General features: G+C 37.8%; 1 protein-coding gene across 1 annotated transcript in view; it reads left to right on the forward strand.

Annotated features, from left to right (window-relative positions):
• Positions 1-2000: 2000 nt before the first annotated feature.
• bin3 (bridging integrator 3) overlaps positions 2001-20557 on the forward strand; it is a 48691-nt gene continuing 30134 nt past the window's right edge. The window contains exons 1-3 of the mRNA XM_053504427.1: positions 2001-2128; positions 15003-15051; positions 17959-17999. Coding sequence (XP_053360402.1) covers positions 2121-2128; positions 15003-15051; positions 17959-17999 — 98 coding nt within the window. The 5' untranslated portion in view covers positions 2001-2120. The remainder of the gene's footprint in view (positions 2129-15002; positions 15052-17958; positions 18000-20557) is intronic.

A 20557-nucleotide genomic window follows, 5' to 3' on the forward strand; every position in this document is an offset into this window, starting at 1 on the left:
ATTTTTTATTTTAATTTTTATGCCAATCTTCAAATAAAGCAATGGTTTTAAATTATAAATGGTTAATAAGTATGATGTAACATTTAAGTTGGAATTTGCAGGAATATAAGTGGAAAAAAACACATATGATGATTGTATGATGTTATTGAAAAGATAATCAACTTTTGGGTTGTAGTATTATGATTATACACTACCTACTATAATAAACCTACTTATACTATTATAAACCTACTCTAGTATTTTCTTTGACCGTCTTTTACTTTAATTACAGCACAAATTCACAGTGGCATCATTTCGATAAGCTTATGCTTTTCCGTTTATTTCCGTCAAGCCTCGCATTAAATTCTCTCCAAGATCTTCGGACCGCTGTGTAAAGTCTTCCCCAGCACATCCCAAAAATCATCAATGGGTCAAAAGATTAAAATTTTATTTCATACTTCATATATAACAATCATACTGCTGCTGTCATACCCACACATCATAATTTAAGGGCCCAAGCACTATGACATAATCACTATGACATCATAACTCTGATAGTGCTCTGATAAGAGATTTTGCTGCGTAACTCATACACACTTGCACTTGAACATGTAAAACCATTTAGATCTCATTGAGCTGAACAAATTTTGCTATGCATGTCATGGGATCGACTCAATGGGAAGTCAGTTATTTTAGGTTGTCTGCCAAACACACCCAATGGAATTTGTTATACATCTTTTAAAAGAATTTTTTTTAAATACAATTTTAGGCAATTTTATGTAATTGCCACCAAACCGGGCTCATATGATCTCAAGGATGAGAGGGTGCAAAATTACACAGGCATTTTTAATATCTCAAATGGTTTAGCCATAGCAAGGCCTTAAACATATGGCAAGAGATGGCTAATAACATCCTGAGTTATGTAATTATATAGTTATATATTATGCCATAGTATGGGTATTTCCCCTTTAAATGCATGTGCTCAATGTCTTTCTGGTTTGCCTGGGTGGCAATAGCAGGGGTGCTTGGGCTATCATTGTTGTGTTGTAATTTATATGTGTGAAATATATACATTAAAGCCATAAAAAGTCCTGTTTGCAGTTTGTGACAAGTTTGGTGGAACTGCAAACGGGACTTTTTATGGCTTCAACATGGATTTTTTTTCTTGCTAAGCTTGCTAATTTTTTATTGCTAGTTGTCCTGAGGACGAATTCTCCCACCTGAGCTGTGGATCTCCGCAGCTTCTCCAGAGTTACCCTGGGTCTCTTGGCTGCTCCTCAGATTAATACTCTCCTTGCCCGGCCTGTCAGTTTGGGTGGATGGCCATGGGATGTGTTGGTAGGTTTGCAGTCGTGCCATCAGATGATGGATTGAACAGCGTGCTCCGTGAGATGCCCTGTTTTTTTTTTTATTATTATTATTCTTTTTTTTAAAAAACCTAACCCTGCTTTAAACGTCTCCATTACTTTATCACTGAGCAGTCTGGTGTGTTTCTTGGGTGTCATGATGCTGTTTGTTCACTAATGTTCTATTTATAGTATTTTAGTATTTATTCTGCGATTAAATTATATACAGGTGGATTCTATTTACTAATTATATGACTTTTGAAGGTAATTGGTTAGGGGTATCTGAGTAAAGGGGGCTGAATACAAAAGCACAGATACATTAATTCCCAATAAAATACATTTAAGTTTTACATTTAGTTTGTGCTTGTACCTGACAAAATGTAAAAAAAAGTTCAAGGGGTATGAATACTTTTGGAAGGCAATTTATACTATACATAATCAGTATGTGTGTGTGTGTAATTTGTGTTCTTGTTGTTGAACCTCAGAGTCCTGTAAAATTCACCTGTTGAAATAATCCTAGCTCAACTCATCCACTTCGCTTGCCGTACTTTAAATCCTCCAAACAGCAAAACTCCAAACAAAGCATTCCCCCCTACCATTGACTACTATTCAGTGCATAACATACCGCCTTTTACGCGCTATCTAGTGGACTACTTTTTAAACCGCATTTTGATTTGGGACGCGGCTCATGTCCCACTTCCTCAGTTTACAGAGTTGTAGCTAGACAGGTAGAAAAGGCAATGGTTTTGGAAATAAAGTTGTTGTTCGCGGTTAAATTGGAGTAAATACGACACCATGAGCTGGTACGTATCACGAAAAACCGTTTTATACAATGTTTTGGGTGAATAGTTAGCTGTTCGTGTTTGGTTTCTCCCGGCTAATTAACTAGCGTTAGCATTAGCATGCTAGCATTGAAAGTTTACCTGTTAGCTTGACGTGTATAAACTTATATATGACGGAGATAATAAGTTTTATTGTTCTGAAATAAAAATGCTAGGGCATTTAAAAGTGGAAAATACGTTAAAGACTTTCTAATGTCTTCTTAAATGAAAAGAAATCCCGATATATTTTTTTAACTTATGTTGCTAATTTTTTTTTGTCTGTTTAGCTCGCCTAGCCTGCCAAAGTTTTAGTTTGGTTTGTTTTAATGTGTTTTTGATTTTTTATTTTCCCTTCTGCAGATGAAATTTGAGCCTGTTATTGATTTGTACCTTCTCTTTGACTAGTGATAAAACTGAAACCCTGTTTTATTAAGAGTAATTTAGTGTTAGCATGTTTGTTAAGCTTGTTAGAGCACTGATCTTGTTGCTAAGAGACTTCAGAATTCTACACTCTGTCTCTGTCTTGGGTCAAAAAGTCGAAAATTCAGCAAATGTCTGAGAAATAGTGGGTTAAAAAAAACTAAAAATGCCTTTCTGTGACAGTGTTTTTCTAAAAAAAAAAAAAAATGTCATGTTATATTATCCCTAAAATGGTGTAAAGGTTTGTGTTTTTGTTACTGGTAAGTATGTCTCGTGTCTTTTTTTTTTTTTTTAATTTGGACAACTTGAAGTAAGTTTTCCTTTAATTAACTTCAACAAAAGAAAAATGCATAATTCTTTCCACATAATCTTCTTGATTTTTGATTTACTTTATTTGTCTTTTAATAAGCTTTCATATTCCCTCATTACAAAAATTGTTTACGGCTGAGCTTTGGGTCACGAATGCGCCGCTGTCTTTACTTCTTCATCAGGAGTGAATCTTGGTCTTGGTAGGGCTGGTTTCAGGAGACCAAACAGGTAAAAGTCTTATGGAGCGAGATCAGGACTATAGGAAGGTTGAATGTCGCCTCAAAATGTGTCGACAGTGTGGGCAGAAGTGACTTTCATCACCATGCAATGTCACAGATAGCTGTCAATCTGTCGATTGTTAAACCTATTTACTGATAATGTTTCAATCCTGGTCGTTGAGAAGATTGATGAATATTCCAGCTAATAGTTGACGTAAACAGTTAGCTGTGTATTAATTTGAGGGAGCGTTCTGTTGCGGGCTGCCAAATGGAAGGGAGCGACAAAATTTTTTTTATCAATGAAATTTTTTTTCAGTAGCAGGAAACATAGCTTCAAAGCGTAGGGCAAGCCTCAGTTCAGAGCATGTTGACATGCTTACCTTTCTTCATTGCAATCACATGCTCCTTTAAAGACTAGTGTGCACACACACATCCAAGCGAGAGACATTCATATTCTGATGAATATATTGACTTAAAATACAATGTACAAACTCTTCCTGTCCATGGATTTTTGCATCCTAAATGTCATCACAAAGCATTTTAATAAGAAGTCAGTAAAGGCTGAGCTGTAGATTTTCAAACTTTTAGTTCTAAAAGTTAAGTTATTGTGTGCCTTAGTTTTTTTTTATACTTTTTTGATTTTTTGATACTTAGTCGTTTTTTTTGTTTTTGCATCTGAAAAAAGGCCTTAAAATAAGAATGTATGGCACTGTAATGCACTTAATTCATCTCAGTCAACTTTAAGCTATTACTTATTGTATTGTGAATAACGTTTAAAAAAGAAAACCAATTAATCTTTGTTACTCTTTTATATTTTATATTGCTGTTTAATTAAGCAAAAGTATGTTTTATCCAATTAATCGATTACATTTTTGGTAGAATACTCGATTACTAAAGTATTCAATTACTACAGCCCTATTGCAGATTTCCAATTGTGAATAACGTTTAAAAAAGAAAACCAATTAATCTTTGTTACTCTTTTATATTTTATATTGCTGTTTAATTAAGCAAAAGTATGTTTTATCCAATTAATCGATTACATTTTTGGTAGAATACTCGATTACTAAAGTATTCAATTACTACAGCCCTATTGCAGACTTCCAAATGCTTCTGTTTATGCTCTTCCGTGAGTTGTTTCAGCAGGTACACCCTCAGACCACAAAAAAAAACATCACTGCACGCTGCTCTCCTTTCGTGCAAATCACAAGCAGAACGTCTATTATTGCCCGCACACCAAAGTTATAAATGTAATGATGTAACACATTCACACCTGTAGCAGGAGTGACTGGGGAGACAGTAGTCTTGAATAGAAAGTGCTGATAAGATATTGTGGCCAACAGAAGGTTTAATATAATCAGTGAGTCGATACTTTTTGACCCGAAGCCATTATCATTTTTGGTTATCAGAAACTAGGATGGTGAATGAGAATTTCAGATTAAAATTTTAGGTATAAGATCCAGCATTAGGACGACAGGATTTGGGAAATTTACAGGGCGGTCCTTAGACAAGCTTTATTGTTTGTCACCTTCATGGTGAAAACAGTAAACTTGTTGACTTGACCTCCAACTGAGCATCGGTGGGATGTGCTAGTCTGATCAATTAAGGCTCTACGTCACAGATTACAGGATGTAAAAGATCTGCCACTGACGGCTTGGTGCGAGATATCTCAGCACACCTACAGCAGGCTAGTGGAGTCCATGGCTCAAAACGTGGAGACCGATTTGAATCAGCAAATTATTGTCTTTAAAAAAAAAAGTAAATTTTTGGCCCCAGAACCAAATGTCCTGTAACAAAAAGTATAAATTAGAATAATGTGCACTATTAACCGCTGATGTTTCGAGCACGTCTCAAACCGATGACTAAAATATCTTATTTCATGCTTTAATTGACATGATGCATGATTTTGATCTCCTGGCTTTAACGGAGCAATATGGACTGCAGCATATTTAAACTGTCTCTATGATTTAAAAAAAAAAAAAATGTAAAAAGTCAACAAGTGTAAACTAAATGTCACATCTGAAAGTGACATGACCTGTATCATGATTCGGAGGATTCACATCAATTCCTGGCCAAAATGTATGTCTGGATGGCTCAGTCTTACAGTTTATGCCCTTTCTAAATACTGCAGCTCTTAATCGCACACATGACATATCAGAGTGTGAAATGTAGGCAAACTTGGCTTGTAGCCCCTCTGGGCGATGGAGAGCGCAGCCTGAATGTCACAGAACGTCAAAACTTGAATTCATTTGCCTTAAAGATCCGTTACCGAAAAATGACCACAATCTAATGTCATGCTGTCCAAAAGCAACGACATGTGAAATGTTTAATGTTTTACTTCCTGATCAAATCTATTTTTGGATTTTTTTAATTAATTAATTAGTTTTTTTTTAAAAGAAAATATAAGCTGTTAAAGACATACAGGTTTACTCAGCAACACAGTGATAAAATTCTATTTTAATGATTTACTTAATTTTATTAAGGAACATTGTCACTGTTATCTAATAGTAATAATTATTGAAAAAAATGCAACAGCTGACAAACTAGAGAACACTGGAGACTCCTGAGTTTAAAGTTAAACCAATCAAAATGAAGCGTTATGGTGCGCTATAATGTGAATATTATATTACACTACCGCTCAACCTTACTGCTCATTGAGCAGACTCGGCCACCGCAATACTCTGTATATACGTGCACTTTTGGTTTTGTTTCATACCGTGTCTGGCTTGACTCTGATCTAAAGTGCGGCATAAAATGAACGTCTGTAATTAATGCTGTCCTCGATGTAAGTCAGACTCCTGTCTGAACGATTCTGGAACACGTCATATGTTTGTCCTGGCAAAGGCGTTCATTCATTTCAGAGAGATAAGAAAATTCAAACAATTCTTTCCCACATTCGTGTCGGTAAATTGGTTAATCGTGCTGCACTATGGTGTTTTAGGAGAAGTCAGAGAGGCAGGTACGGCGATGACGTGAATTTGTTATTTAACAGTTTAATATTGGCATGAAACGTTTAGGAAATGAAAACATTAATTGATTAAAATAAGTTCAATAACCTTGCACTTTTATATTATACATCTTTACCTTTTACGGACTGGGCAATATTACACAAAAAATATTTTTGTAATATTGCCCAGTCCTTAAAAAAAAAGGAAAGATATAAAGTGCAAATTTTCTGTTATTAATGTTATATTAGTATTTTTTTAATTTCTTAAATGTATTTCACGGCAACATAATTGAAAGCAAAGAAAAGAAAGCTTAAAAAGCAACACCGCTTTCTCTAGGCAAAGAATATATGTATATTTTTTATCAAATAATATGTAGATTATTATTATTTTTTTGACTAATAAATTTTTACGGCTAATCTTGCCATAATTGTCTGATTGGATGATTAATCTTTATATTAACTTGCCAGTAAATAATAACCATAACTTTGACTTTTAATCATTTAAGCATTTTATAAAAAATAAAAAAATTGTGGTGTGCACAAACAATGGCAGATCCTTATGTTCATAAGAAAAATAATCTTTTTTAATTAATACAAAAACTTGCACACTGCTTTGTCTTTTTACGAGACCCCAAACCACCCCCCCCCAATTTTTTTTTGCTATATAAAGTTATGAATATTATCAGTTGTGATCCTCTCAGAAAGTCTGATGAATTTATCACTTATTGTAACGTGAAATCCATGTAGAATCAACCGTTTAAAAATGTAACTCTACGTCACTTAGTTTAAAAAGTCTCAGACGCGCATTAACAAATTGTTTACAGATTAGCAACGCGTCGGAAAATCTGTCGAACATGCCGAGTCCCGCAAACGACGTCATTCTGACCGGCACATTGCAGCTTAGAAGTATTTTTTTAAATAAACTTGTTTATCTGACGTTCTTTAAACCTGTAATAATTTTAAATCTCTGAAGTGATGTGTAAACATCCTTCTCTTTAGCGATGCGCTGCCTGTTTATCTTAGTCTGCAGTGTTTGAGTACCACGGACTGTAGGATATTCATCTGAAGTTTAGTTTTTTTCCGTGTTTGTTTAAACTTTTAAAAGAGCATTTATTTATACTTTTAATTAAAAAAAATATATATAAATGTTTGGACATTATTCCATGTTCGTTCTTGTTTTATTTCTTTCTACACTGGAAAACAATACTGAAGGGCGTCCAAAATATACAATAATTTTCTTTTAACCAGTTAAAATTGAGATGTGTCTCTACTTATGCTCTGTAAATCCTTCATAACGGCTCTAATCAGAGGTGCTGTTTGAGATTAATTGGTGATTTCTGAGGCTGGTGACTCTAAATGAACTTCTAGTCTGTAGCAGAGGTAACGTTTTGGTCTTGCTTTCCTGGGAACGTCTTCATGAGAGACAGTTTCATCATGGTGCTCGAGGGGTTTTACAAATGCACTTGACACAATACTGTTATTACAAGAATTGTTCCAGAAAGGCCGAACTTTGTGTCTTAAAATAACAACTGACTGTTATTGTTGTTGATTCTTAATTATGTGTAATTTCATAGTTTTGAAAAAATAAAATCCAGTATTGTTCTGGAACATAGAAAATAAATCCCTAAACGAACAAAAAAAAAAACATTGACTTCGAAGGTGTGTCCAAACGTTTGGACTGGTACTGTACTATATGTGAGCATGTACAATCACAGTTAAAGAATATTAAATGAAAAAATGAATTTGAATTAACCAAGAAAAGCCTCCAGCACTTAATGTCCTCCACTCGACAGTATTGATAGTATTGATATTGAATTTTATTTGTGTTAAAATCGTGGCTTTAAAAAAAAATTGCTTAGCTTCGGTGTATTAACTTCTGACTCACTGATCTGTTGTGGTGTACGATACGTCGCCTGTTAAGTAATTTATGATCCGCTCTGGACAGTCCACTCATTAGTAAAGTCCCTTTTTTTCTGATTCAGTGACCGACGTCATTTAGTCTTTAACATTTTACATTTTTAACGTCTGGCACTGTAACCATACTGAACTCCATCATCTCCTTAAACGTGACCTTTCTTCTCTAAAATGCCACGCCAGTTAATCATAAATAAATCCCCCACTCCCGCCCTCCCTTTTTCCTTTTCTTTTACTTTTTCTCATGAGGATCCAAAACTGAATAAATCAGCATCAGGAGTTGTATGTCTAAATCACCGCACTCCAGTTCTGCACATTATGCATGCAGACGAAAGCGAGCGTGATGTCACGACAGACAGAGCCGTGACATCAGCAGCTGGAAGTAGCCGCTTCCCCGCGACACACATGGCCTGTGTTGGGGTGCCGGGCGACGAGGTCACTCGCTGCAAGGATCCTTTGTAACTTGGCGCGACCCGTCGCATTCCGCGCAAGCCACGCAACTGGACGCGCTGACGCGGGTCACCACGACATTGGGGTCACGGGGTCGCATCGGCATCAACCGAGCCTGTGTGTTGCTTACTGATTTGTTGTAGAGTCTGACTTTTTTCCAGCGTGAAGCAAGCGTGAGTCGAGCTCATCTCTTAGCGCAGTCATTTTTGCAGCGGCTGAAGGAAAGCTTTGTTAGTGCCAACAAGGAAACTTTTTTTTTTTTTGGACATGGGGTGTGTTGATCAGAGACTGAAGAGAGAGTTCATAGGCATGCAGTGATTACGATGATGATGATGATGATGATGATGATGACTTTAAAAAATGTAATAAAAAAATCTTTAAACCAGGAAACTGCCCGACATCATTCAGGTTTTTTTTTTTTGGTTTATTTTTTTTTTCTTTACTTTTTTTCCCCAGAAGATCTAGCTGAAACAGTAAGAATTTAATTACCGAGGAGTCTGTCTATATAGCCGTGCATTCATACTGGGGATAATAAAAAGGCAAAATGAGTCAGATTCAGCCTTTGGCATTAAAAAGCTGATAACCAGAGTGTAATTCTTGGTTTCACAGATCTTCATTCAGTCTCTGCACCATGACTGAATCCGCCGTAATGCAGCTCGTATTGTGTGGGAGACGATTTCTGTGCATTATTATATATATTTTTTTCCTTTTCTCCAGGATCCTCAATTCAGTCATTCATAACATTTATTCATTAATTTTGCTCGGATTGTTACACACACTCGGGGCAGTTCCTGCGGTCACACACATCACCGCTATACCTAAAAAAAAAAAAAAAAAAACTCTTCCTGACGCGTTTCCCATCTCTTTCTGTACCACAGTGTGCTCACTCAGAGCATGGGACCGGTCGTCTCGGTTCTGTGTGTGTCTGTAAAAATGGCCCAGAATGCGAAAACCCAAAGAAGGAGATTTCTCCCACAGTGGTAAGAAATGAGCGAACATCAGGAAGCCTTAAACTTTACTCCTCAGCTCGCAAGCTGCGACCTGCCTTCTATCGTTTTTACCAAATCCTTACGCAATAACGCTGGTAATTGAGGTTAATGTGCTGTTTTACCCTTTAACCTACTCCTGATTACGGAGTCACATAATCATGTCATCCTTTTTTTTTTTTTTTGCGTGTATGCAAAGGATTAAGGTTGTGAAATAACTCTTAAAGTTCAAGTTGGCGATCATGATGAGCCCGTTTATCTACAAAAGGGAGGAGGAGAAGAAGGAAAAAAAAAGGAGTCAATGATTCGTTCAGCTTACTGCGTCATCACTAAAAAGAAACAATTGACTTCATTCGGTCTCTCCCTCGCCGCTAGACCGGAGCGATTCCTGTTTAGATAATATCGTCTTCGGCGGTCTGACGAGTCGTGCTCGCGGCGTGACTCAGACTTTGGGCTCAAGAAAATTTCATCGGCGTGATGATGCAAACTTTTCCATGATGTGTGTGTGTGTGTCGAGGTACACATAGCAAGTCTTCCAAGAAATTGTCATCATGTCCATAATCGAAACAAACTCTTAAGTTTGCAAGAGACGCACAAAAACACACGCGCGCACACATATGCACATACACACACACACACACACACACACACACTGGTTGTTTATTATAACAGGACTGAAATACGGTTCAATTAAGAATTCCTCAAACGAGCCACCATCATGTTCACATCCTAAACCCCCACCCCGCTGCTGACGACTCCACATACCTGTCACACGAGGCATGCACAAATGCATCGCACACACACCCTTGTGCACGCTTTCACACCCTTCTTTTTTCTGTCTCATTAGCACACACACCTTTGCTTTGACGCAGCTGCCGGCTCAGATCGGCTGTCATCACGAAGCGTCCGTCATTCTGCAGGGACATTATTACTGTCGCACCAATAACAGGCTGTGTACATGGGTTCGTGTGTGTGTGTTAGCGCGTGTTTCTACAGTGCAGTCTGTGACTGTAGCAGTTTTCTCCATCACAAGGTCTCCCTGAGCTGTAATTAAGCATCAGCTTTAGCGTGAGAAGTGGCATAAATGTGTTCCTTCAAAAGCTGGCCCCCAGATCCTGATTGCTACCCTTCGCTGAACAAAAGCAGAGAGCGAAAAAAAAAACAGGAACAGAAATGACTTGGTGCCACCGCTGGAGTGTGAATTTTCAAAATGGACAAATGCAAGTTTGTTTCAAATTTGTCATTAAGAGGTTTTAAAATGTTCAAAAAACCTTTACTAATTTATAAAAGTAGTCCCCGACTTACAAACGTGGGCACGTTCATAAGTTGGATTTGTTCTCAAGTCCAACAAAGTGAGTCTTATACGACTTTGACACGAAGATACAAAGTAAAGCATTCCAATCCACTTGACTTAATCTGGACTAAATGAATTAATCTCACTGTCAAATCTAACAATGTTATGTCGGCGCCTTTAAATCATGAGGGGAATCCCGGGCGCCATTTTGTCTCAAAGCTGTTTTCCGCTGTATTGGACTGTGAACTCTGTTTTGTTGAGGATTTTATTCCAAAATTAGGATTATTCTCCATCTGGACAGATTTACAGGATAAACATTTTTCTATCGTCGTTTTTCCGAACTGATTAATAGAAACCGGTGTCTCCATACGTGCACACACATTATACTGGACTATAGACATTTTATACATTCACTTAAACACTGAAAATATTGTATATAATTGTAAATATTTGTTCGCGTCTATGAATGTTCGTAGAACCACAGTCCGTTCATATCTGTGGAAATTCGTAACTTAAATGTTTGTAATTTAGGCAGTACCTGTATTGTAAATCTGTAAGTGTCTTGGTTTTATAAATGTCTCAATTCTGTTACTTTCTGCCCAAGATGTTACAAAAGCAGTTACAAAAGATGTTACACTTCTAAACAAACATAGTAAATAACTGGCTGTACTGTTCACTTCAGAAGGGTCAAATTATTGGGCTGCATCGAGCAAAGAAAGCAACTAAGGAGTTTTGTAATTACTGGAACTGGATTAAAAACCTTTTTAACACATTGTTATTAAAATCTGAAAGGATAGTGCTGAACCTTCAACTTTATGGAAGAAAATGTTCAGGAAAAAATTAGGAATGGGGATAAACACTTTAAAAAAAAACTGACAGTAGAAATCGCAGCTTTATTTAATAGTGAAGGTAAGAGCATTTCCATACAAAGACAATGTGACCAGGACTCTCAGATTGGGACTAAACAGCTGAGTCTTTTAGAAAAATAAGAAAAAAGCCTTCAGGTTGTTTGGGAGTATAAAGATTAGACTTTGGAACAACAGTAAACGGATTAGACTTTGCAACAACAGCTTCTAAAAGCATGAGGAATCATTTTCATATATGAAGTGGCAACAACATTGTGTGTAATCAAAACTAAAGGTGCTCAATGAAATCCCGCAATGTTTTTTGGCCAGACAGTCTACATAAAGTAAAAATTTGTTGAATACATCATTTTCCACACAAACGACTTGTGATGCGTGAATGGATTGATTTTTTTATATTATTATTATTTATTTATTTAATCTCTATTGATAGATAAAAAATACCAAACCGTGGAATCTGAGCTTTCAGCTGTAAAACGTAATGCAAATTTCCAAACCAGATTCACGAGAATGAAAGCGCTATCCGCCCTTTTCCGCATACACCGGTTGCACATTCGCGCTAATGGTGCTGTGATTGACAGGTAGAACAGCGTAACACTGTTCCTTCAACAGACCGTTTTTTCGTCCTTGGCTCCCGGCCACGGATGGGCACGGTATCGTCATGGCCTTGTGTTTCGCCTACGCCTTTCTGTTGAAGTCACTCGGCACGAGCTGTAGTTACACAAATTTTTACCCCCCCCCCTTGTTCCGTCGTGTTCCAGTCAGAACTTTAGAGATTTTACAAACCTTTTTTTTATTATGTTGTTGTAAACTTTGTAATTACATAAAAAAAAAAAAATTTGGTTAGTCAGGCTCTACATCGTTTTCATTCGCCCTTTCATTAATATAATCCCGCATCAGCTGTGATCTCAGGATGCTTGTGATTTCTCGAACGCATACCTGTGTAAACTGATTATATCTTGAAGCTCATGTCAGATTTGATCGATATCATGGTCTTGCCTTTTTTGGATTTTTTCCAAAAAAATAAAACCAGAGCGTGATTTCAGAGCAGACTTGAAACTGTTAGCGTGTTATTAAATCCGACAAACAAACGTGCTTATCATTTCATCCGTATAAACCAGCGAGACCTGTACACACCCACCAACCGACTAAGCTGATATCCCAGCTTTAAAAGCGTGGGCGGGGGTTATTTTGACCTTTTGGGTACACTTCCTTAGAAATGTCATCCTCTTGTTTGGGCTCCTCACTGTCTCAAACAAAAAAAGTGTGAACTGTTTTTCCAAAAAAAAAAAAAGATGAGATCATTGACACGGTCATGGTTTCGCATGTTACTACATTATTTAAGTTTATGGTGTTAAATAATTTCTTTTTGGAGCAGTGAAGAACAAGTTGTGTTATTTTATTTTTTCCCTTAAAGCGTGGGATGAGATGTAAGAGATGATTACACAGCTTCATTCTTCAGGTTGACTCATGAGTAGCAGTCAGCTGCATATGTGTAAAAGTGTGGCTTCTGCTGATTTCACTCTTCTGTGTGTGTGTGTGTGTGTGTGGGCGCATTAGGGATGCCAAAATGAATTTACTGAACCAGGGGTGGGCGGTATTACCAAAAAAAAATTACTTCATAGTGTACCTCGTTGTGTTGTACACCCTTGTAGTGTGCCTTGCTTTCCCTACGTATCATACCTTGTTGCCTCATAACCCGTTTGTAGCGTACCTCGTTGCCTCATAACCCGTTTGTAGCGTGCCTCGTTGCCTCATAACCCGTTTGTAGCGTGCCTCGTTGCCTCATAACCCGTTTGTAGCGTGCCTCGTTGCCTCATAACCCGTTTGTAGCGTGCCTCGTTGCCTCATAACCCGTTTGTAGCGCGCCTCGTTGCCTCATAACCCGTTTGTAGCGCGCCTCGTTGCCTCATAACCCGTTTGTAGCGCGCCTCGTTGCCTCGTAACCCGTTTGTAGCGCGCCTCGTTGCCTCGTAACCCGTTTGTAGCGCGCCTCGTTGCCTCGTAACCCGTTTGTAGCGCGCCTCGTTGCCTCGTAACCCGTTTGTAGCGCGCCTCGTTGCCTCGTAACCCGTTTGTAGCGCGCCTCGTTGCCTCGTAACCCGTTTGTAGCGCGCCTCGTTGCCTCGTAACCCGTTTGTAGCGCGCCTCGTTGCCTCGTAACCCTTTTGTAGCGCGCCTCGTTGTCTCGTAACCCCTTTGTAGCGCGCCCTGTTGCCTCAACCCTTTTTTAGCGCGCCTCGTTGCCTCGTAACCCTTTTGTAGTGCGCCTTGTTGCCTCGTAACCCTTTTGTAGTGCGCCTTGTTGCCTCGTAACCCCTTTGTAGCAGGCCGCATTGCCTCATAACCCTTTTTTGTAGCGTGCCTTGTTGCCTCGTAACCCTTTTTTGTAACGTGCCTTGTAATCCCTTTGTGGCGTGCCATGTTGCCTCATAACCCTTTTGTTTTGTGCCGCTTTGTTTCATTACCCCCTTTGTGGCGTGGCTTGTTCCCTTGTGACCCCTTGTGGCATCCTTTCTGCACCCTTTGTGGCTGATTTGATTTGTATTGCCACTTAGTAGCTATAACTATTTTCAAAAATTCCCCGATACGACGATTCTAAACAAACTTGGCAAATAATTCGCTCCTACATAACCAATGTGCTGTCTGCCAGTGTGTGGATAGTTTAGAGCACCACCTGTAGGATTATAAAGGAACTACGAACTCTCAAAACCTCAAATGCCAACATACATAGGTTAAAAAATTTATTTTGGAGTTTTTTTTACCAGTACATGAATTCTAGACAAAAGTTTGGCAATACTCTAGTGTTTTAATTTTTTAAAGTATTTTTCGTTTTTGCTAGTTTGACTGCACTCTTGAATACCCGTCTGTGTGTTTTCCAGCAGCGACACTACTAATTTGCTGCGTCTGCTTTTAACGCCCTACATGTCAGACCTGTTCCAGTCATGTCAGGATAAACATTTTACTACATTGCTTTTTATTATTTCCTTTTCTTAAGTCAAAGTCTTAGAGAAAATGCTTCTCTGGAAATGCTTTCTACACACAGTTGCATGGTTAGGTTAGTCCCAAGTGACATTCAGAGTTCAGCTAAATTCAGGAATTGGGCTAAATTCGTGTAGTGGGAATGATGGGGGCTTCACTCGCCAAGCAGCTTAGCAGCCAATCAGGATCTCATACTCATGCAGAGTCTCACGGACACTCGTGGATTTGGTGTGGTCGTGTATCTCCCATAGTGACCACACTGTAGCAGTCGGGAGGAGGAGGAAAGGTTACAAACAAATAAATAATGTCAGATATTACATGAACGTCGTAAATGGTGTGACTGAAATAGGGTTGTGTTTTCAGTCTTGATATTAGAGATTTTTGGGTTTTATCCCAAGTGGGAAATTCCTTAAATTGCACCTCCCCCCCCTTTTTTTAATAAAGACGACTAACAGTCTTTTTTTTTTTCCCTACAGGATTCCATTTAAGATCGGGCAACCGAAGAAACAGATCGTTTCTAAGACGGTAAGATCCAGCTCACCGTGATGTCTGTCCATCATGCTACATACTGTATTCCCACCAGAATACTTTTTATCCATCTTGTCTCTTTGGAAAGCACCAGTAAAGATCGTCCAGTTCACACAGCGACACGGCCACCCGAGGCAAAAACTTCTGATATTTTTACTTTGTTTATGACCAGACACTGAACTTTGTAACAGTGGCAGGCAGTCAGAATTCGGATGCTCCGGTCTCCATAAATGCGCGCTAAAAATTAACGTTGGCATAAAGCCTGACCAACAAACGTCTGCCCAGTACATGACCATATGCAGAGAGGTTTAGACCAAACTCTCAGACTGCAGTACTGAACTGGGGGTGTAATATACACAGTGTCTCGCTTAAGTATTCACCTGTCTCAAACCTTTCTGCTCCTACCTAGAACTGAAATGGACTTCCTCAGGATTTAAATGTGATCACTCTACAGAGAGTACCACATGATGTTGACGTGAAAGGAATCATGTTGGAATCAAAAATACACTTGCTTACAAGGCCCTGGAGAATGTATCTGGGGGAAAAAAAAGAATTATAAAGAGCTATCAGCTATCAAAAGATGCCGAGAATGAAGTTAGAGTTTAATCGGATTTTTTATTTATTTATTTTTTTTACTTTGTAAAACATCTCAAAATCTAAACTTCCAAAAAGTAGAGCTGTGAATTGTAGGTAGGTTGTCGATTCGAGTGACTTTTTTTCACTTTGGATTTAATTTGATAGCTCTTAATGTACATTTACAATATGATTTCTTTTAATCAGCTATATTTCTTACAGTTTTTAAAATGTAAAAAAAAAAAACCCACTAAAAAGTAGTTTTCATACAAAGCGATAATATTATTTATATACTGTACATATTCTGCTTATTCAACATTACCATCCATTAGGTGGCGGTATAAACTTAAAGTAGAAGTGATGCTCTACCAAAACATGAGGATTTATAGGAGATGAAAGTTAGTTATTTTTTGCAAAACCTGAGGTACATTCTAAGCCATTCATAATCAAATGAATAATAAGACTTTGTGAATCATTTCTGATTAAAATGACCCTTTAATTCAATTACCTGACTCCGTCACCGTCACAGATTAAATCACACGGCTCACAAGGAGGCACCGACCCGATACAAAGGGAATTAGACAGAGAGGCAACTATGGGGCAACTTTCCACGTGATGCCGCCACCACCGGGTTTCACTGAGTGCATGGCGTTCTCAGGATAATGCTCAATTTTGATTTAATCACATAAATGACCTTTTCCACGTCTCTAAACTACAAAATATCCGTGTATAACATTACAAATATAAAAAAGTTTAAGAGTGGGTTATTTATTTATTTAAAAAAAAATTTTTTTTTAAACACCAGAACATCAGGGCGAATTCATTTGAACTGTACTTTCTCCAGATAATTTCATATCTGCCCAGAAAAACAGCCATAACTAGCATTTCCCATGACATTCTTTAAGACAGACAGGACCTTTTGTCACTGGAGTTGTGCAGAACTCTGTTCGGCGTTGAACACGATGCCCTGAAAAAAGAAAAAAGAAGAAAAAACGTTTCCCAGCGCGCTCACCACAAGGACCTTTCTGGGATTCGACAGGACAGCGGCCGTCTCAGCGCTCAAAACATCTTCCACAAGAAGTTTAATTATTGTGTGTCTGAACATTCCTACTGTCTCTCCAAAAGGAAACATGGGAGCTGCCTTTAAAAAAAAACACAAAAGAAAACACACAAATCACGTGAAATATGATGATGATGATGGTAAGAGCTAAAATTTCCATTTTAACATTATAAAGGTTTCAAAAGGGTGGCTTTCAATTAATGTTACTGATTTTGGCTACTTTATTTTTTTTCGTGGCTTTGTCAAATAAAGGCGTCTGTGCACCGAAAATTCTGGAATCTTAGAAAGTCAAAGAAGGAAAAACAAAACTGCTGAGTCACCATTTCTGATTTTCAGATTTATTTTTGAAGCACATTTTAGTTGACCAAAGTGCTGTACAATCCTAAAATATCTGCAGACGTAGAAACCAACAATAAAAACAGATAATAAACAGAAAATAAAATCCATCTAAAACAATATACAACAATATAAAGTCCACCGTCATTGTATAAGATGAGCAATAAAACAATACATAAATATAAACAGGAAGAGCAACACTTCATCACTCTGTATTTTTAATTTTGATATCATCAGACTGCTTTAAGTTAAACGGTGAGTTGTTTTAGTCACTGAAACCACAGCCTGTCTCTCGAACATGAGTGAAACAGCAGCAGCCACGTGTCCGGTCACATCCGAGCCGGTGTGTGGGTGCTTCCTCTCCTCCTTGTATTGATAGGGGCAAAACCACCTCCTCTCATCACTCTGTTCCTCTGTCCGCCTCGGTTTCCTTCCTGTTAACGCGCACACACACACACACACACACACATATACATACACACACAATGCAGACCCCATGAGTGGGCAGTTCAGAGGACGTGCATGTCACTGAGGCAGTCTGCATGGCTACCCTACTGCAAACTGTTTATTTGGAGAACGCGTCCTCAAAAACCACAGGACAGGAACCTTAAAACACCACTTCACACACACAATCCAAACACACACACACCATCACCGTGGCACAGACCCTTCAGAGCCAGAGATCGCATGACGACGGCTGGGAAGAAAATATATATTTTTTTAAAGATGTCTCTCGTGCTTTGCTTGCTGCACAGATTTGTTCAATTCATGTCAAGTTATTAAGAAACATCAGCTTTTCCTAACTGATCCCCCAGCCGGTCGCTGCGCACACAAACGCCAGACATAAAGAAAAAAAAAACTAGAGCAGGTTGCCGACATCTTTCTCTCAAATCTTATCTTTCTCTTCACATGAATGCGCTTTGTTTCCTCCACAGGTTGAAAGAGACTTCGAGCGAGAATATGAGAAGCTCCAGAAGTAAGTTGACGTGTTTTTCGGTGATTGTGTTTCGTTAGTTTTCACTGAAAGATTTCGCTTTTATAATATGTCCAGTTTTTGTTTTCTGTTTCCTGAACTTTATTTATTTATGTATTTATGTATTTATGTATTTATTTTTTCCTTTCAATAGCAGAAAATGATGTATCAGAATAGACTAGCTGTACTAAAAGAAGGGGGAGTTGTGTATTGAAGTACAGTAAAGATAGAAGTTTTGACATGATGTGAAAGATCTAACAGTGCCTCGGGCTGGCGCCGGTCTTCCGATTGGTCGAGCTAAGCAGATACGCGCTATATATAAAAAGATGAAAAAGTTGTCCCCAGAGGAATTCTTTCACGTATAGATACGTGTAAAATAAGCCAACTGTCAGGATTCGAGGTCGTAGTTTTATATCTATGATTCCTTTTTCTTCAGTTATGTCATAATTCTTAACTGGGAGTTGATGATAAAACTGTGGGATTGAATGCTGGTATCAGTATTAGTCCAGTACTATACTCGTGTACAAAATGCGCTAATGCTTACTAAGGCCATGAAAGGACATGTGAGGGTGGGAAAGTGAAAGAGAGATAACTGAAAAGGGTAAAAAAACAACAGAGATTGGTGAGAGGTTATCTGGGTCAATGTTAGAAGAGTGATTACTAGACGAGTTTGCTCAGCTTTGGTTTATTTCTTTGTAAAGTAAATGACAAAATAAAAAAATAAAAATATATATATTTTTTTTTAATTGCAAAACTGTTTTTAAAACCGATTAGCCCAATATTTGTCAATAAATCTCAGTGTTGGTCCAAAAAAAGTTAAGAACCCTTACTAAGGGGGTACTAGGCTAAGTACTTTATCGAAACTTTTTGAGATAGTGCTGAACCATCAACTTTGTAGAAGAAATGTGTTCAGAAATAAAAATCATAAATGGAGATTACGTAAACGCCTAATGATACATGGTAAAAAAAATCATCAACAATAAAAACCAGAGCTGTTTTTAATAGTGAAAATAAAAACATTTTCACACACAATGTGATGAGAACTAAACAGCTGTGTGTCCAAAAGAAAACCACTTGTTAGTAAAACTCATCAGGGGAAAAAAGGCTCGAATTTGCAAGAGAGCATAAAGATTGGACTTTGGAGCGATGGAAAAAGGTCATGTGACCTAATGAGACCAGATTGCACATGAAGCGATGCACCCATCATGCATAGTGTCCACTGTACAAGTGTCTCTGGAGACAGTGTTATGATCTGGGGTTATTTCAGTTGCTGCTCAGGTCTAGACTCAGTAACATTATGTGGAAATAAAATGAAGTCAGCTGACGACCTGAATGTACTGAATGACCAGGTTATCACATCTGTGGAGTTTCTCTTCCCTGATGGCACTGGGCTTTATTCGATTTCAGACATAAACTTGCCACCACATTGCGTGCTGTAATCAAAGCTAAAGCTAATTGAATGAACTCGTTCAGTGTGCTGCCTTTTTTTCTGACCAGGCGGTGTAGTTAATCATACTTTTTGAACTAATAAAAACGAACACTTGTAAGACTGTTAGACAGCTTGAATGAGATTAGTTCAGTTAAGTTCAATTTTATTTTTAGAGCGCTTTTAACAATAGTCATTGTCGCAAATCAGCTTTATAGAATCAAAAGAGACAATTATGTAAATGTGTGTGAAATGTAAGAAAATGAATCAAAATGATGAGATTGTCCCTGACGGTTAAGAAATCCTTATCCTAATTCTGCTTTATGCAGGTGCAAGAATTCAATCTCTTCTATTGTTGGTTAGAAATCTAGAGGAAAATGTGCACTTTAAAAGATCTATAAGAGTGTGAACCTTTTATTTCTTCTGTTTTTTCTTTTTCTTTTTTTTTGTCTTTCATGTTTCTTTAGGGGCTCCGTAGATGCCACATAATATTTTGTGATTAAGCCTGACCAAAACTCAGTCATTAGGTCTAGGTGTGCAGTGGACCCCTAAAATTAGCGGGGGTTACGTTCCACGGATTGTGGGGAAAAATTTTTTTGGATGTGGTCAAAATAATTTCTAAAAATGGCTATTTTTATAGTTTAAACCCTTAATATGCTCCCGAAAACTTTCATTTTATTTCAAACTTAGCTTAATACATTACCTTTAAAAAATAATTAAAAAAAGCCTGTAAAGGTAAACCCGTATACTGTACTGCTGTGTCTCCCGCAGTGCTAGAATGTGAAATACCGTAATTCACCATGACAAGCCGCGTTTCCCTTTACGGTCACTTTGTGTTCTCTCTACAGTATAAAAAATTTATTCAGTATTATATTTTATAAGGTAATTTAGCTAAATGTACATTAATATTTATGTTACAAAATCAGTAAATGATGGTTCTTAATAGGTAAATGATCTATTGCCACTGAAAAAGGCATAAAAAAATTCCAGAGAGAATTTTTTGAGGTTTCTGCGAACGATTATTAGTTCGGTTCTAAGGAAAAATCCGTGAATGTCTGTGGCCCCAAACTCTGGACTGAATGTAACGCTGGTTAAACAGCAGTACTCACCCCGTCACGTGAGAGCAGTTCAACTT

Source organism: Clarias gariepinus, chromosome 9, assembly GCF_024256425.1.
Source record: "Clarias gariepinus isolate MV-2021 ecotype Netherlands chromosome 9, CGAR_prim_01v2, whole genome shotgun sequence".
NCBI classification, from domain to species: Eukaryota; Metazoa; Chordata; class Actinopteri; order Siluriformes; family Clariidae; genus Clarias; species Clarias gariepinus.